The 18,891-nt window shown below is 39.0% G+C and overlaps 1 protein-coding gene across 4 annotated transcripts in view; it reads left to right on the forward strand.

Moving 5' to 3' along the window:
• The window catches only part of PLCE1 (phospholipase C epsilon 1), a 415,629-nt gene that overhangs the window by 162,936 nt on the left and 233,802 nt on the right, over positions 1–18,891 (forward strand). For all 4 annotated transcript variants that reach the window (XM_066238785.1, XM_066238784.1, XM_066238788.1 and 1 more), the window contains one exon: positions 7,314–7,602. In XM_066238785.1, coding sequence (XP_066094882.1) covers positions 7,314–7,602 — 289 coding nt within the window. The remainder of the gene's footprint in view (positions 1–7,313; positions 7,603–18,891) is intronic.

The following is an 18,891-nucleotide window of genomic DNA, read 5'->3' on the forward strand; positions in this document are numbered from 1 at the left end:
CATTAAAAACCTCCCCAAAAATAAAAGTCCAGGCCCTGACGGCTATACCAGCGAATTTTATCAAACATTCAAAGAAGACTTGGTTCCTATTCTACTCAAAGTCTTCCAAAAAATTGAAGAAGAAGCAATACTTCCAAACACATTTTATGAGGCCAACATAACCCTCATACCAAAACCAGGCAAGGATGGCACAAAAAAAGAAAACTACAGACCAATATCTCTAATGAATACAGATGCTAAAATACTAAACAAAATACTAGCAAATCGAATACAACAACATATTAAAAAAATAATACATCATGATCAAGTGGGATTCATCCCAGAATCTCAAGGATGGTTCAACATACGTAAAACGGTTAATGTAATACACCATATCAACAAAACAAAGAACAAAAACCACATGATCTTATCAATAGACGCAGAAAAGGCTTTCGATAAAATACAACACAATTTTATGTTTAAGACTCTCAACAAAATGGGTATAGAAGGAAAATATCTCAACATGATAAAGGCCATATATGATAAACCATCAGCTAACATCATATTAAATGGCACTAAACTGAAGGCTTTCCCCCTTAAATCAGGAACAAGACAGGGTTGTCCACTCTCTCCACTCTTATTTAATGTGGTACTAGAGGTTCTAGCCAGAGCAATCAGACAAGACAAAGAAATAAAAGGCATCCATATCGGAAAAGAAGAAGTAAAGGTATCACTTTTTGCAGATGATATGATCCTATACATCGAAAACCCCAAAGAATCCACAAAAAGACTACTAGAAACAATAAGCCAATACAGTAAGGTCGCAGGATACAAAATTAACATACAGAAGTCAATAGCCTTTCTATATGCCAACAATGAAACAACTGAGAAGGAACTCAAAAGAATAATCCCCTTCACGATTGCAACAAAAAAAATAAAATACTTAGGAATAAACATAACAAAGAATGTAAAGGACTTATATAATGAAAACTATAAACCATTGTTAAGGGAAATCGAAAAAGATATAATGAGATGGAAGAATATACCTTGTTCTTGGCTAGGAAGAATAAATATAATCAAGATGGCTATATTACCCAAAGCAATATACAAATTTAATGCAATTCCCATCAAAATCCCAATGACATTTTTTAAAGAAATAGAGCAAAAAATCATCAGATTTATATGGAACTATAAAAAACCCCGAATAGCCAAAGCAATCCTAAAGAAAAAGAATGAAGCTGGGGGCATAACAATACCTGACTTCAAACTCTATTATAGGGCCACGACAATCAAAACAGCATGGTATTGGCAGAAAAATAGACACTCAGACCAATGGAACAGAATAGAAAGTCCAGAAATAAAACCACATATATATAGTCAAATAATTTTTGATAAAGGGGCCAACAACACACAATGGAGAAAAGAAAGCCTCTTCAATAAATGGTGCTGGGAAAACTGGAAAGCCACATGCAAAAGAATGAAACTGGACTACAGTCTCTCCCCCTGTACAAAAATTAACTCAAAATGGATCAAAGATCTAAACATAAGACCTGAAACAATTAAGTACATAGAAGAAGACATAGGTACTCAACTCATGGACCTGGGTTTTAAAGAGCATTTTATGAATTTGACTCCAATGGCAAGAGAAGTGAAGGCAAAAATTAATGAATGGGACTACATCAGACTAAGAAGTTTTTGCTCAGCAAGGGAAACTGATAACAAAATAAACAGAAAGCCAACTAAATGGGAAATGATATTTTCAAACAACAGCTCAGATAAGGGCCTAATATCCAAAATATACAAAGAACTCATAAAACTCAACAACAAACAAACAAACAATCCAATAAAAAAATGGGAAGAGGATATGAATAGACACTTCTCCCAGGAAGAAATACAAATGGCCAACAGATATATGAAAAGATGCTCATCTTCTTTAGCTATTAGAGAAATGCAAATCAAAACGGCAATGAGATACCACCTCACACCTGTTCGATTAGCTGTTATTAGCAAGTCAGGTAATAGCAAATGTTGGAGAGGCTGTGGAGAAAAAGGAACCCTCATACACTGTTGGTGGGAATGTAAAGTAGTACAACCATTATGGAAGAAAGTATGGTGGTTCCTCAAAAAACTGCAAATAGAACTACCTTATGACCCAGCAATCCCTCTACTGGGTATATATCCCCAAAACTCAGAAACATTGATACGTAAAGACACATGCAGCCCCATGTTTATTGCAGCATTGTTCACAGTGGCCAGGACATGGAAACAACCAAAAAGCCCATCAATAGATGACTGGATAAAGAAGATGTGGCACATATACACTATGGAATACTACTCAGCCATAAGAAATGATGACTTCGGAACATTTACAGCAAAATGGTGGGATCTTGATAACATGATACGAAGCGAAATAAGTAAATCAGAAAAAAACAGGAACTGTATTATTCCATACGTAGGTGGGACATAATAGTGAAACTAAGAGACATTGATAAGAGTGTGGTGGTTACGGGGGGGAGGGGGGAATGGGAGAGGGATAGGGGGTGGGAGGGGCACAAAGAAAACAAGATAGAAGGTGACAGAGGATAATCTGACTTTGGGTGGTGGGTATGCAACATAATTGAACGACAAGATAACCTGGACTTGTTATCTTTGAATATATGTATCCTGATTTATTGATGTCACCCCATTAAAAAAATAAAATTATAAAAAAAAAAAAAAAAAAAAAAAAATTCCAAGGCTGACTTAGAATCAGTGAAGGAAGTAATTTATGGCTATTTTTCTTGTTTACCACAATCATCATTGTCATCATCATCATCATCACAAAAACCAATATTTGTTGAGCATTGACTAAGCGGCTGGTACTGTTCTAATCTATTTTGTTTATCAAAGCTTGTAATTCTTACCACAACTTTATGAGGCAGATAAGACTGTATCTCCACACTGGAGAAAAGGAAACAGAGGCACAGAATAGCAAAGTAAACTGTCCAAGGGAAGGAGGGGAGCTAGAATTCAAACCAACACTCCACAGCAGCACTCACAATGATTATTCTATACTGCCTCCTCTTCCCATTCTATATATGTGGAATTTTCCATGATTACTTTTTTTTCAGTGGATGATCTAATTAGTGGTTATAGCCTGATTTTAATATGTTCCCTGAAGTTTCCGTGTCTACCACCACGTCATCCACATTTCAGCATTTTTCTAAGAAACACCTTGAATTCGGCTTATCCAGTATTGGTTTCACTAGTGTGTGTTAGTCCATATCTTGGAAGATCCTTTTGATCTTTTTCTGGTCTTTGTGTATGGCGTGTTAGCAATGGTTATGGCAGCTCAGAGCTTTATTCTTAGAGCTCTTCATCTTTTATTTCATCAGACAAGTTTGGGAATGTGGAAAGTGGCTGATAGTAACGCTGAATGATTACTTAATACGTACATAGCATTTATATATGTCGGGGCTGAGCTGCAACATCCCTTGAGAGCAGAGACCATGGCTTTCTCTCTGCCTCCCTGGCAGCTAGCACAGGGAGGAGCACACAGATGACACATTGCGGGGAGTTCAGTACATGTTGTATATGTTTATTGTATGTTTTTATAGCCATGTCCATATCCCATTAAGGCAAGGGTCACAAACACATATGATAATGGTGACCAGATATTGGCCAGGTGTGATTACTAGAGAGTGGTGGGGACTGGTGCCAGCTGGAGAACTTGTGCCCCATCTAAGGTCTAGTCCTTCACACCATATGGCAGTACTTAGTGTTGCCAGATTCTTTCATTTATCAGAAGGTGCTATAACTTCAGACATGTATATAAACTTTCCTGATTTCTAAACAGTCTATGTCAGATGAAGCGGATCTTTGGGGCAAATCTGGCCCACTGCCAGTCAATCTATGACCCTTGACATTAGGCACTTGTTGGCACTTCTCTATTGCATTACAACTATCCTGAAGGCCCGAGGAGGAAAGGGAGCCACAGAATAAGACAGATGGGGCAGTGAGGTGATAATAGAGGCAGGACTTCAAGAAAGGTGGGTAATTGTCTGTTTCGGCGGGTCCACAGAGTTCAAGGAAATGAGAATAGAAAAGGTCGTTCAGTTAGAGCAAATTTTTTAGTGCAATACTATATTCACGGGCTGTAAGTTCTTAAAAAAATTTATGGTCAATTAACACGAGTATGAGTAATAATCATTCAGTTAAACAAAATGAAATAGAGTTCTTCACTCTAAACCTTTCAATTGTCTTTTATATGTAATATATATTCAATGAGAGGAGGGGAGGCAGAGACAGACTCCCATATGCACCCCAACCAAGCCTGGCAAGCCCACTAGGAGGCGATGCTCTGCCCATTTCGGGTGTTGCTCTGTTGCTCAGCAACTGAGCTCTTAGTACCTGAGGCAGAGGCCATGGAGTCATCCTCAGTACCTGGGGCCAACTCGCTCCAGTCAAAGCCATGGCTGCAGAAAAGGAAGAAAGAGAGAGAGAGAGAAGTAAGAGGGGGAGAGGTAGTGAAGCAGATGGTCACTTCTCCTGTGTGCCCTAACTAGGAATCGAACTTGGGACATCCACATGCTGGCCCAATGCTCTACCACTGAACCAACAGGCCAGAGCCAATTGTCTTTAATAGACTACTCACAAAAATTAGAGGATATTTCAAAATGAATATCAAGTGATAAAATGCCCCCTAATGTTTTTGAGCAGTATATTTTAATATGCGCTGTAAATCTTCAAAAGAGCTATTTATTTTTTCAAACTTACATGATCAAGGAGTTCTTATTTCATGCAGCTTCTCTAGATCTAATGATTTGAGGAAAGTCCTTTGGGAAAACAGGGTAAGGGACTGAATAAGACATTGGGAATCTCTGAAGGCATTACATGTATGTGGAAACTGAATAACATAATGAGTGAGGGCATCTGAGCCAATGGAAGAGCTTGGCAAGAAAGAAAGTACATCTACTCATTAGTAACTAAGAACTGTAAGCACATTAATCATTATAAAGTAAAACCTTTTTAGCATTGTTCCTCTGCTAAAACAAATAAACCAAACAACAACAAAAATGAAGACTTCTCACCTCTGATGAGGCAACCTCTTCATTTGACATTCAAGACTGTCCTTTACCAGGCCACCTGACCCTTCTCATTTCTCCTCTGCTCTGAATGCCCCTGGGACACATACATTTCTGCTTACCATGTGAGTTGCCTTCCCCATCTGCTCCAGTTAGAGTCATGCCTGTTTTCCAAGGCATGGCTACAATCTGCTTTTCCTCTGAAGCCTTCTTTAGCTGTCAGACCTCACAGTGGATTCTTTTCCCCGGACTTCTAGAACACTTACTTTTGAAGGACTTGTTTGAGACTTAGTGTGTTGGAGATTGTCTGTATGATTTGGAGCCGAGAGAAGAAGAGCATGTCCTGAGCTCTACCCCTCACAATACACCCAAATTAGGTTAGGATGATATTATCCAGAGGCACATGAGAGCGAGGGTATAACCCCATCGTGGTGAATTTCGTAGACTATGCTCTGTTGTTTCACAACCATCTTCTGAGGATAGAGTTCATTCTCTTCTTGCCCAATAGTAATGGCCACCATTTTTAGATACCAGGCTGTGCACTTTACATTGTCATCTTGGAGAATCGCACAACATCTTAAGAAGGGGCCTTAGTGTCCCCATTTTACAGAAGGGGAGACTGTCTCTAAAGATTCAATACAGCTTGCTTATGCTCGTTTCCAGCTCTCTAGCTGGTCAAGGTAGAGCTAGGTGTCCAACCCCATACACCTGATGGCAAAGCATAAGAACTCTTTCTGTCCCAGCACACCATCTCCAAGGCCACACTGGCCACCAGAAATTTAATGAAAAGAAAGCCAAAGAATTCACATTTTCCCCTCAAGAGAGAAGTATATAGCAATAGGTAGAGAAAAGCACCGTAGCAACCTAACCAGGATCAGTCTGGCTTGAATACTAGGGGTGTGGTAGGTCCATTCTAGGGTCCTAAGGACCTTGCACAGCTCAACAGGAGTCTCTTGAGTCCCTGTGGGCCTTGGCTGGTTAAGGTGAGATTGGAGTGTGCAGTATCATGGGGCACATGGGTGGCCTGGAGGGTACAGGAGGACCTTCTCTTTCCTGAGGGGTGACTTCCTTCTTCATCCTCCTATGAACTCTTATACTTATTGACTGTGACTCTTTCAGGGGAAAAGCTGTCTTATTTACTCAGGCTTGACACATAACTGGTATATAAGCACATCATGATTATTTGTTGATTTGATGAGTGAATAATAAGACAACTACAGCAAGGTCCTCAAGGTGGCATGATTTTAAAAAAAACAACAAAATATAGTTTACCTTTATTCTACCACCAGAGAGCTAGATTAATTCGCCCCATGTTATGTTTCTTCCCTGTTGTTTACACACTACCCAGAAGTTTCTGGCTTCCCAGGGACCTTGGTAAAACCCAAAACCTCCCTCACCATTTGCAGGCCTCATCTTCTAAATTAGACTGGGAAATCCTGCAGTACAAGAGGTGTGTGTTCCTCTTTGCCCAGGCCCCACATCTTTTAACACTGTCCCTCGCACGGAGCAAGATCTATAGAAATGCATGTTGAATGATTGCTTTGGAATGGATTGGAATTATGGTTGGTAACCTTTCCTAATAGGTAAATTTTTTTTGAGATAATTCTTGGTAAATTTAGGTTATGAAGGGGAAAGGAAATCAGGATAGTGACAGAGACAGAAAAGGAAAAATGGGCAGGATCAGTTCAATGGATGTGGGAATTGAAGAAGGAGGAAGAGGAAAAATGATTCAAAGATTTGATCCAAGCTGATAAATGAAGGTTTGTGACCAAGAGAGAAATACAGAATTTTTCCTTTCCCATGACCCTCTCATTCTTACTTTTGTTTGAGCACGGAGGAAAGATTCCTTATAAATGTCAGGTTGAAGTAATTCTTGGAGGCAGACGGACCTAGGACAGTCACATTAGAGAGTCCAAAAGGACAAGAAGGAAAGATTTGGCAGTGTCCCTCTGCAGAAGAGCTTTGCTTTGCTGAGGAGGAGGAGAAGAAGAAATTTGAGCTGAATATATTTCTGGTTGGTACAACTTGTAAGCGCTCTGTTTGATAGCTGGGTTGTTTGAATGGCCTATTTCATAACTACACATAGCTTTCCCAAATAAACGGTGTCTGTAGAATGTTCAGGTTAATACATGAGCCCAGTGCTCAAAAGTGTTTGTGCTTAGAGCGACTGAGCCTTCTTTCTTAATAAGTCATCTTGGCATTTTGTCAACAAGTTAATTTGCTTTTCTAAGAAACTAGATTAATACTTCCTGTACTTTGTGCTATTCACAGATCTACAATGCAGTGAGAAGGGGAGAAGAAACAGAAGATACAATTGGATCTCTTCTCCATTTCTTCTCAAAGCTCCCAGCCTCTGAGACAGCCCATGAAAGAATTAACATTGGTCCCTGCTTAAAGCATTGTGTCCGAGACACCATATGTGACTATCGTGCCACGCTCCAAAGGACTTCCATATCTCAGTACATCACCGGTTCTCTCCTAGAAGCAACCACATCTTTAGGAGCAAGGAGTGGCCTTCTCAGTACTTTCGGAGGATCCACCGGACGAATGATGCTGAAAGGTATGTATGAAATTCACCTTTTTTTTAAAATTGATTTTAGCAAGAGAGGAAGGGAGAGACAGACAGACAGAGAGAGACAGAGACAGGAAACTCACTGTTCCTATATGTGCCCTGACCGGGGATCGAACCAGCAACCTCTGCAATACAGGATGATGCTCTAACCAGCCAAGCTATCTGGACAGGGCTGAAATTTCACATTGCACTTTTAACTTTTTGTGTTTGAGTGCAGAAAAGAATCTAAGTTTACATATACAGTATACATGTCCAGATGAAAAATTGAGGTCACTTATCAGCAAACTTGAAATAAAGGTAGCTGCTTTAAGGGAATATAAAACAGCAGCATTTTTGTCAAAATCCCTTAAGGTATAAATAGTCCATAAAGCATTAAGATTTAAAAATATTTTTCAAGTGAAGCAAATGATTAAAAATCTATCTTCACTTTGTTTATGTTGTTCAGAAGGGTGCTTGCTCCCAGTGGTAGTCTGTGACAGATGTCCATTACTGTGATAAGCTACTCATAAACAAGTGTGGTCACAGTGAAAATGGTGGTCAGGAAGAGAACGAAGTAATTCTGCTTCCTACAAAGAACCATTAGGTTCATGTTCACTGGAAAAGCCAAAGGCCGTCTTCTAATTACTTCCATCTAAAAAGATAGCTCGGGCCCTGGCCGGTTGGCTCAGCGGTAGAGTGTCGGCCTGGCGTGCAGGGGACCCGGGTTCGATTCCCGGCCAGGGCACATAGGAGAAGCGCCCATTTGCTTCTCCCCCCCCCCACCCCCCCTCCTTCCTCTCTGTCTCTCTCTTCCCCTCCTGCAGCCAAGGCTCCATTGAAGCAATGATGGCCTGGGCGCTGGGGATGGCTCCTTGGCCTCTGCCCCAGGCGCTAGAGTGGCTCTGGTCACGGCAGAGCAACACCCCGGAGGGGCAGAGCATCGCCCCCTGGTGGGCAGAGCGTCGCCCCCTGGTGGGCGTGCCGGGTGGATCCCGGTCGGGCGCTTGTGGGAGTCTGTCTGACTGTCTCTCCCCGTTTCCAGCTTCAGAAAAATACAAAAAATAAAATAAAATAAAATAAAAAGTTAGCTCGGCATTCTCCTGAAAAATGAGAGCCAATGGAAAATGGGGTCCCTTAATATCAGAACTTCTCAGCTGCTTCCCACGAGTAGCAGACAGCAGTCAGAAACGTCAGTGCAGCAGACCTCGGAGATTTGCGCACTGCACAGCTGTCACAACCTGCTTGGCAGCCTTCCCTGGCAGGAAGCTGCCAACCAGACGGGGACCACGTAGAGCAGCTTGCCAATGACTGGGGGCTGCCAAGAGCTCGACCTGACGTCCGGCCATTTCTCCCAAGGAGAGCAGCTCTCGTCCCTCCTCAGCAAGCCCCAGACCTGTGACCACCAGGCCAGTGACCTTCCTCCTTGACCCTCGGCCTCCCCACCCCCCACCCCCCACATACACACACCCTGGGCACTGAGAAGTGATGTGCACCTCCCTGAACCATTGGGGGCCATGTCTCTTTGTTTCCTGGAGTCACCTTAATGCTTGCAGATTGGTTATAAATGATGCGGGAACAAAACAAAAGATGTGCCAATGTTTTTCATTCACTCAACCTATGTGTTTTTGAACCCCTACTGGGTGCTAGGTGCTGGGTAGGGGACAAAACACAGTTCCTGCCCTTGTGGAGCTTATAGTCCCTAGGTGGCAGGCAGTTTCCCCTTGCACGGGATTCAAGATTTCTCTGCTCTGATATGGCTCCTGGTGTCTGCCAAGCTTATGTTCTCCGTCCGTACTCTTTCTGGGCGGCTGGGCTGAGATTGGCATGTGGAGCTGGCGTTGCTTCAGCGCTTATAACTCTGTGAGAGGATCTCATCCTGTGAGAAATCAACTCTGTTTGATCAGATGCCCACTCTGTGCCCAGCAGGGTGTAGGTGTTATGGGAGAGCCAAGTGAAGTACAAGTCAATTTACTGGCCTTTAAGTTGCTTCTGATCCTAATGAGGAGGCCAGATTTGCATGCATCAGGTATTCAGAGAATAATACGAGACTGCAGAAAGTTAAGTGCCAAGTAATGCGGAAGCAGCTCTAAATATTCAAAGAGTTTGAAGAGGGAGTTAGTATTCGATGTGACAGATGGGTTGGCCTGAAACATGAAGCCTCAAACAAACAAAGTCAATAAAAGCTGCTTTCTTTCTTCTCTATTAATGGCAAAAGAACACGTCTCCAAGACCAAGGCAAGCTGCCTCCAATCTTACACAGACCTTTGGGGAGAAGAAAGGCAGCTGCTGGTTAGTGTGTCTGTGCCCTGATAGTAACTGGATCTCAGTTGCTATTTGCACTTCCGGTTCAGAACTTCATCGATGAACATTCCCAGCTCTGGGACTCATTGGACCTTATCCAACGAGTTATCTCTCAGTTGGTGTTGGATGCAAGGGTTGGGAGTTTCTTTGTTTTGCAGCTCTATAGGTAGCGTCTGCTGAATAATACAATTAGCTGGTGGCTCTGCTCCAGGCTTACTTCTGTAGCTCTGGCTTGTTCTCCTGGAAACCTTTTTTAACTTCAGTGCCCTCACTATGGGGTTTTCAAAGTCTCTTATGTACCATGAAACATGTTTTTCAACATGCAGTGGAAGAAAATGCATCAAAAATTATATGGATGGTTGAAGTCATGGAGTGTTTATAATGATCTATAGGTTCAGCATATCGACTAGTTGGGTCTTGAACCGTGTTGGCTGTATACTCTGGCAGGGGGTCTGGATAACAGGTTGACTGATGTGACTTGGTTGTCTGATTATCTTCTTGTTCACTGTGTGCCCTGTGGCATTGAGCTGGCCACCGCTTTCAGCTATGTAGTGCTAGTGAAAATCTATGGGAAGCATACAACATACACTCAGTCCCCAGTTTACAAAGGCTTACGTCCCAGCAGGTCAAATCTCAGGAGCTGTGTGCAACTTAGAACACTTTCCTAGAGAACAGTATTAAATGTTGTGATTTGGTTCACAGACTCTAGTTCACAAAAGCCCCTTTAACACATAACACAGTTGAAATCTGCACACCTCTCATGGAATAAAGAGAAAAACACCGTTTTTAGAATACTGAGTATCAGCCTCCAAGAAAAAAGCAATACAAGTGAGTTAAAATACATTTTTTGTTGAAGGGAAATAATTTTAACTAAGATGATAGAAAGTTAAATTTAAACTCATATGGAGAATTTGAAAAGAACTTTAGGCCATCTCAGAGATTTTAGATGTTGGCATCTCTAGCTCTTGTGTTACGGTTTATGACATATAGAAACTCATACCTATATGAAAGAAGCAGAAAATTATCCCAGTAACTTGTCCTTTCTTTTTTCTTCTTTTTTTTTCTTTTTAAATGAGAGGCTTATAAATGGAATGAAGAAGGGAAGAGGGGGTCAGGAAAGAGTTTAAAAATTATTTCCCAGAGGGAAAGGGTAAGGAAGAAGGTGAAAAAGACTGACCTTTTCCATGAGAGAGATCATGTTTGACGTAAATTAAATGGAGTTGGAAAGGTAAAGAAAAAGGAGGGAAGAGACAAATTCTGGATGATTCCATTTATACGAAGTACTCAGAATAGTCAAAATCATTGGGACAAAGGAAAAAGGTGGTTGCCATGGGCTGGTGGTAGGGGGAATGGGAGTTAGTATTTAATGAGTATAAAGTTTCCATTTCAAGATGGAAAGAGTTCTGGAGATGTATTTAATACTACTGAACTGTACACTTAAAAATAGTTAAGATGCTAAATTTTATGTTATCTGTATGTTAGCACCAAAAAAAAAAAAAATAGAAAATTTAAAAAGGAGGAGAAACATGTTATTTGATCTCAGGTCTATCAAGATGTTAGAAAGAACCGAAGTTGTCAAAGAGAAATATGAAGGCAGCTTTTCATGTTACTTCTTGGTGGCTCAAGTCAACTTGTCTTCTGGAAGTGGTTATGATTACAAGATGAGGGTTAGAGCAGCCTGCAGTAGGTGAGAATAGGAGAAGGAAATATCCAACCAGTTGTCCATTATTCAAAACACATTCACAGGTCAGGAACTGGCACCTCAGGATTCATTGGCCAGAGTACTACAGCCTTGCAGCCTGATCATAGTCGACAGAATTCTGCTAACTCTTTAACATTTCCTTGAGCTTGCTTACCTCCTGTGGTACCAGTGACTCTGGAAAGACAGCCAACTATCAGTACAGGCCATTCCCAGTTTTATGCCTGCAGGACCACCGGGGATGATCTGTCTACTAAGTTCAAAGCTTGCCAAATAATGAGAAACATTTTCTGGTATGAAGCAGTGATCATCAAGGCTGTGTCCTTGATTACAAGGGTATGCTTGTTTCCATTTCTCAAAATGGAAAATGGAGAGCTTACACTATTCTGGCAGGAACTTCTACTAGTTTAAATACAATTAAGGCCTTTCTGCTTCCTGTCTGGATCCCCTACTCCCTATTAGCCAATGCTAGACACCCAGGACCGACTCTGTATAGCAGTGGCAGTCAAAAGAATTGTTGACTTCAGTAGTCAGGAAGAAGTTGTCTAAATCTATCGTCTGTTTTTGTTTCTTGAATTTTTTTCTAATGTACTACCTACTAAAAATTACAAAAGTAAAATAAAATGGGAGCGAAAAGAGCAAGATAATTGATAGTAATATAAAGCACTGTAATAGCAAAATTAGAAAAATTAGTGATAAGGAAGAGTATTTTCAGCATAAGGTAGCTAAGTGTTTTCAAATGTGCATATGGTATCCACCAATGAAATATATTTACTACATTAAACTCAATTTTTCCTTCTCAAATTGTTGCTAAGTAAGTTTGTAAATTAAAGGATTAAATATTGATGTATAACCAGGACAAAGCTTAGTTTCCTATATATATATATATATATTTTTTATAATTTTATTTTTTTAATGGGGTGACATCAATAAATCAGGATACATATATTCAAAGATAACAAGACCAGGGTATCTTGTCGTTCAATTATGTTGCATACCCACCACCCAAAGTCAGATTGTCCTCTGTCACCTTCTATCTTGTTTTCTTTGTGCCCCTCCCCACCCCCTATCCCTCTCTCATTCCCCCCTCCCCCCCGTAACCACCACACTCTTGTCAATGTCTCTTAGTTTCAGTATTATGTCCCACCTACGTATGGAATAATACAGTTCCTGGTTTTTTCTGATTTACTTATTTCGCTTCGTATCATGTTATCAAGATCCCACCATTTTGCTGTAAATGTTCCGATGTCATCATTTCTTATGGCTGAGTAGTATTCCATAGTGTATATGTGCCACATCTTCTTTATCCAGTCATCTATTGATGGGCTTTTTGGTTGTTTCCATGTCCTGGCCACTGTGAACAATGCTGCAATAAACATGGGGCTGCATGTGTCTTTACGTATCAATGTTTCTGAGTTTTGGGGATATATACCCAGTAGAGGGATTGCTGGGTCATAAGGTAGTTCTATTTTCAGTTTTTTGAGGAACCACCATACTTTCTTCCATAATGGTTGTACTACTTTACATTCCCACCAACAGTGGATGAGGGTTCCTTTTTCTCCACAGCCTCTCCAACATTTGCTATTACCTGACTTGCTAATAACAGCTAATCGAACAGGTGTGAGGTGGTATCTCATTGCCGTTTTGATTTGCATTTCTCTAATAGCTAAAGAAGATGAGCATCTTTTCATATATCTGTTGGCCATTTGTATTTCTTCCTGGGAGAAGTGTCTATTCATATCCTCTTCCCATTTTTTTATTGGATTGTTTGTTTGTTTGTTGTTGAGTTTTATGAGTTCTTTGTATATTTTGGATATTAGGCCCTTATCTGAGCTGTTGTTTGAAAATATCATTTCCCATTTAGTTGGCTGTCTATTTACTTTGTTATTAGTTTCTCTTGATGAGCAAAAACTTCTTAGTCTGATGTAGTCCCATTCATTAATTTTTGCCTTCACTTCTCTTGCCTGTGGAGTCAAATTCATAAAATGCTCTTTAAAACCCAGGTCCATGAGTTGAGTACCTATGTCTTCTTCTATGTACTTAATTGTTTCAGGTCTTATGTTTAGATCTTTGATCCATTTTGAGTTAATTTTTGTACAGGGAGAGAGACTGTAGTCCAGTTTCATTCTTTTGCATGTGGCTTTCCAGTTTTCCCAGCACCATTTATTGAAGAGGCTTTCTTTTCTCCATTGTGTGTTGTTGGCCCCTTTATCAAAAATTATTTGACTATATATATGTGGTTTTATTTCTGGACTTTCTATTCTGTTCCATTGGTCTGAGTGTCTATTTTTCTGCCAATACCATGCTGTTTTGATTGTCGTGGCCCTATAATAGAGTTTGAAGTCAGGTATTGTTATGCCCCCAGCTTCATTCTTTTTCTTTAGGATTGCTTTGGCTATTCGGGGTTTTTTATAGTTCCATATAAATCTGATGATTTTTTGCTCTATTTCTTTAAAAAAAGTCATTGGAAGTTTGATGGGAATTGCATTAAATTTGTATATTGCTTTGGGTAATATAGCCATCTTGATTATATTTATTCTTCCTAGCCAAGAACAAGGTATATTCTTCCATCTCATTATATCTTTTTCGATTTCCCTTAACAATGGTTTATAGTTTTCATTATATAAGTCCTTTACATTCTTTGTTATGTTTATTCCTAAGTATTTTATTTTTTTTGTTGCAATCGTGAAGGGGATTATTCTTTTGAGTTCCTTCTCAGTTGTTTCATTGTTGGCATATAGAAAGGCTATTGACTTCTGTATGTTAATTTTGTATCCTGCGACCTTACTGTATTGGCTTATTGTTTCTAGTAGTCTTTTTGTGGATTCTTTGGGGTTTTCAATGTATAGGATCATATCATCTGCAAAAAGTGATACCTTTACTTCTTCTTTTCCGATATGGATGCCTTTTATTTCTTTGTCTTGTCTGATTGCTGTGGCGAGAACCTCTAGTACCACATTAAATAAGAGTGGAGAGAGTGGACAACCCTGTCTTGTTCCTGATTTAAGGGGGAAAGCCTTCAGTTTAGTGCCATTTAATATGATGTTAGCTGATGGTTTATCATATATGGCCTTTATCATGTTGAGATATTTTCCTTCTATACCCATTTTGTTGAGAGTCTTAAACATAAAATTGTGTTGTATTTTATCGAAAGCCTTTTCTGCATCTATTGATAAGATCATGTGGTTTTTGTTCTTTGTTTTGTTGATATGGTGTATTACATTAACCGTTTTACGTATGTTGAACCATCCTTGAGATTCTGGGATGAATCCCACTTGATCATGATGTATTATTTTTTTAATATGTTGTTGTATTCGATTTGCTAGTATTTTGTTTAGTATTTTAGCATCTGTATTCATTAGAGATATTGGTCTGTAGTTTTCTTTTTTTGTGCCATCCTTGCCTGGTTTTGGGATGAGGGTTATGTTGGCCTCATAAAATGTGTTTGGAAGTATTGCTTCTTCTTCAATTTTTTGGAAGACTTTGAGTAGAATAGGAACCAAGTCTTCTTTGAATGTTTGATAAAATTCGCTGGTATAGCCGTCAGGGCCTGGACTTTTATTTTTGGGGAGGTTTTTAATGGTTTTTTCTATTTCTTCTCTACTGATAGGTCTGTTTAGGCTTTCTGCTTCTTCTTGACTCAGTCTAGGAAGGTTGTATTTTTCTAGGAATTTATCCATTTCTTCTAGGTTGTTGAATTTAGTGGCATAAAGTTTTTCATAGTATTCTACAATAATTCTTTGTATATCTACAGTGTCCGTGGTGATTTCTCCTCTTTCATTTTGGATTTTGTTTATATGAGTTCTTTCTCTTTTTTCCTTGGTAAGTCTTGCCAAGGGTTTGTCAATTTTGTTGATCTTTTCAAAGAACCAGCTCCTTGTTCTATTAATTTTTTCTATAGTTTTTCTGTTCTCTAATTCATTTATTTCTGCTCTGATTTTTATTATTTCCTTTCTTCGGCTGGTTTTGGGTTGTCTTTGTTCTTCTTTTTCTAGTTCCTTAAGGTGGGAAGTTAAGTGGTTCACTTGGGCTCTCTCTTGTTTGTTCATATATGCCTGAAGCGATATGAACTTCCCTCTTATCACTGCTTTTGCTGCATCCCATAGATTCTGATATGTCGTATTGTCATTTTCATTAGTCTGTATATATCTTTTGATCTCTGCACTTATTTCTTCTTTGACCCATTCATTTTTTAAAAGTATGTTGTTTAGTTTCCACATTTTTGTGGGATTTTTTTCCTCTTTTTTGCAGTTGAATTCTAGTTTCAAGGCTTTATGATCAGAAAATATGCTTGGTACAACTTCAATTTTTCTGAATTTGCTGATGTTGTTTTTGTGGCCCAACATTGAGAATGATCCATGTACACTGGAGAAAAATGTATACTCAGTCACTTTGGGATGAAATGTCCTGTAGATGTCTATCATATCCAGGTGCTCTAGTGTTTTGTTTAAGGCCACTATGTCTTTGTTGATTCTCTGTTTGGATGACCGATCTAGAGCCGTCAGCGGTGTATTGAGGTCTCCAAGTATGATTGTATTTTTGTGAGTTTTTGTTTTAAGGTCAATAAGTAGCTGTCTTATATATTTTGGTGCTCCTTGGTTTGGTGCATATATATTAAGAATTGTTATGTCTTCTTGATTCAGTGTCCCCTTAGCCATTATGAAATGGCCATTTTTATCTCTGAGTACTTTTCCTGTCTTGTAGTCAGCATTATCCGATATGAGTATTGCTACACCTGCTTTTTTTTGGATGTTATTTGCTTGGAGTATTGTTTTCCAGCCTTTCACTTTGAATTTGTTTTTATCCTTGTTACTTAGATGAGTTTCCTGTAGGCAGCATACAGTTGGATTTTCTTTTTTAATCCATTCTGCTACTCTGTGCCTTTTTATTGGTGAGTTTAATCCGTTTACATTTAGTGTAATTATTGATACTTGTGAGTTCCCTATTGCCATTTTATATCTTGCTTTCTGTTAGTTTTGTGTCTTGTTTGATCCTTCTCTTTCGTTTTTCTATCTTTTGTTTTTATTTGGTTGTATTCCATACATCTTTCCTCTGTTGCTATCTTTTTTATCTCATGTGCTTCTGTGGTGGTTTTTTCAATGGTGGTTACCTTTGAGTAATGAAAAGGGTCCCTACCCTGTTCATTGTAGCGAACTATTTTGTGAGTACTTTTGCACTCCATCGTCCTTTGCTACTGTTAATCTCCATCTTCTCCCCCTCTTTCTTTTTGTTGTTGTCACAGTTTAAATTTGGTTTTATTGTGTTCTTCTTGGAGCTTTTACTTGTGGCTCTGTTTTTTTTTTGTTCTTTGTATCTGATTGGAGAACCCCCTTTAGTAATTCCTGGAGTGGGGTTTTCTGATGATAAATTCCCTCATCTTTTCTGTATCTGTGAATGTTTTTATTTCTCCTTCGTATTTGAAGGATAGCTTTGATGGGTATAGTATTCGTGGCTGAAAGTTCCTCTCTTTCAGGACTTTAAATATTGGGGTCCACTCTCTTCTAGCTTGTAGAGTTTCTGCTGAGAAATCTGATGATAATCTAATGGGCCTTCCTTTATATGTTGTATTCTTCTTTTCCCTGGCTGCCTTGAGAATTTTTTCTTTGCTGTTGGTTTGTGTCAATTTCATTATGATATGCCTTGGAGTAGGTTTGTTGGGGTTAAGAAAACTTGGAGTTCTGTTTGCTTCTTGAACTTGAGGCTTTAGTTCTTTCCACAGGCTTGGGAAGTTCTCATCTATTATTTGTTTGAGTATGTTCTCCATTCCATTTTCTCTCTCTTCTCCCTCTGATATACCTATTATTCTTATGTTATTCTTTTTGATGGAGTCAGATAATTCTTGTAGGGCTATCTCATTTTTTTTAATTTTTGAGTCTCTTTCTTCTTCTCTCTGTTGTGCCTCAAGTTGCTTGTCTTCTATTTCACTAATCCTCTCTTCTATCTGACCTGTTCTATTAGCTAAGCTTGTTACTTCGTTTTTCAGCTCGTGAATTGAGTTTTTCATCTCTGTTTGATTTGTTTTTATAGTTTCAATTTCCTTGGACATATATTCTTTGTGTTCATTGAGTTGTTTTCTGAGCTCCCTATATTGCCTTTCTGTGTTTTCTTGTATATCTCGGAGGATTTTTAGTATTTCTATCTTGAATTCTCTGTCATTTAGCTCCAAGGTTTCCAATATATTAAATTTTTTCTCCATAGATTTTTCCTCATCTAGCTGTGTTACCTCTCTTTCTTTTGTATCCATGATATTCGATTTTCTCTTCCTTAATGGCATCTGAGGGTGGTTTTGTTGATAGTATTAATGAGATTTAGTAAAGAATAAAAAGTTAAAAAAAATAAAAATAAATAAAAAATCGAAAAGAGTTGTTTTTTTTAAAAAAAATTAATAATGAAATAAAGAAAAATAAAATAAAATAAAAATTTTTTAAAAAAGGAAATTATTCCCCCCCTCCTTTTTTCCTCTCCTCTCCTCTCCCCTCTTTCTTGAGAAAATCTTGTGGTGGACTGTGAGTTATAACAAACAATGCCTGTGATGGAGGGCCTGAATTGGGGAAAAGTAATAAAGGGGCAAAAAAGAAAAAAAGAAAAAAAAAAAAAGAAAAAAGAAAAAAAAAAGAGCGTATGGACCCACAAAAAGCAAATAAGGAAAAAATTTGGGTCAAGAATAAGCCTGACCTGTGGTGGCGCAGTGGGATAAAGCGTCGACCTGGAACACTGAGGTTGCCGGTTCGAAACCTTGGGCTTGCCCGGTCAAGGCACATATGGGAGTTGATGCTTCCTGCTCCTCCCTCCCCTTCTCTCTCTCTCTCTCCTCTCTCTCTAAAAATTAATAAATAAAATCTAAAAAAAAAAAAGAAAAAAAGAAAAAATGTTTAAAAAAAAAAAAGAATAAAATGATTTGCTTTTAGGTGTTGGTTGTCTAAGAGTTATGATGAGAGGAATAAGAGGAAAACGGAAAAATGGGGGGACAAATTAAAAACTTACTATTGTATTTAGTGGAACAAGAACTAGATAATATGGAGAGCCAGAGATGGGAGCACTGCTAGTGAGTTAAAAAGGTGAAGTAAATACCCCCCAAAATGCCACAAACATAGGTTTGAGTCCCAGATAGGATAATTTGTTTGTTATTGAGGTTTGAATGAGAGGAGATGTAAAGGAGAAAGGAAGAAACTAATATAGAGGGAGAAAAGAAAGAGAGAGAGAGAAAAAAAAGAGGGAACCACTAAAAGAAGAAAAAAGAAAGGAGAGAGAGAGAGAGTTAAGGGTTTTGGAGTGCAACCCTCATAGAGAGAAAGGAA

Source organism: Saccopteryx bilineata, chromosome 7 (assembly GCF_036850765.1).
Source record: "Saccopteryx bilineata isolate mSacBil1 chromosome 7, mSacBil1_pri_phased_curated, whole genome shotgun sequence".
Classification (NCBI taxonomy): Eukaryota; Metazoa; Chordata; class Mammalia; order Chiroptera; family Emballonuridae; genus Saccopteryx; species Saccopteryx bilineata.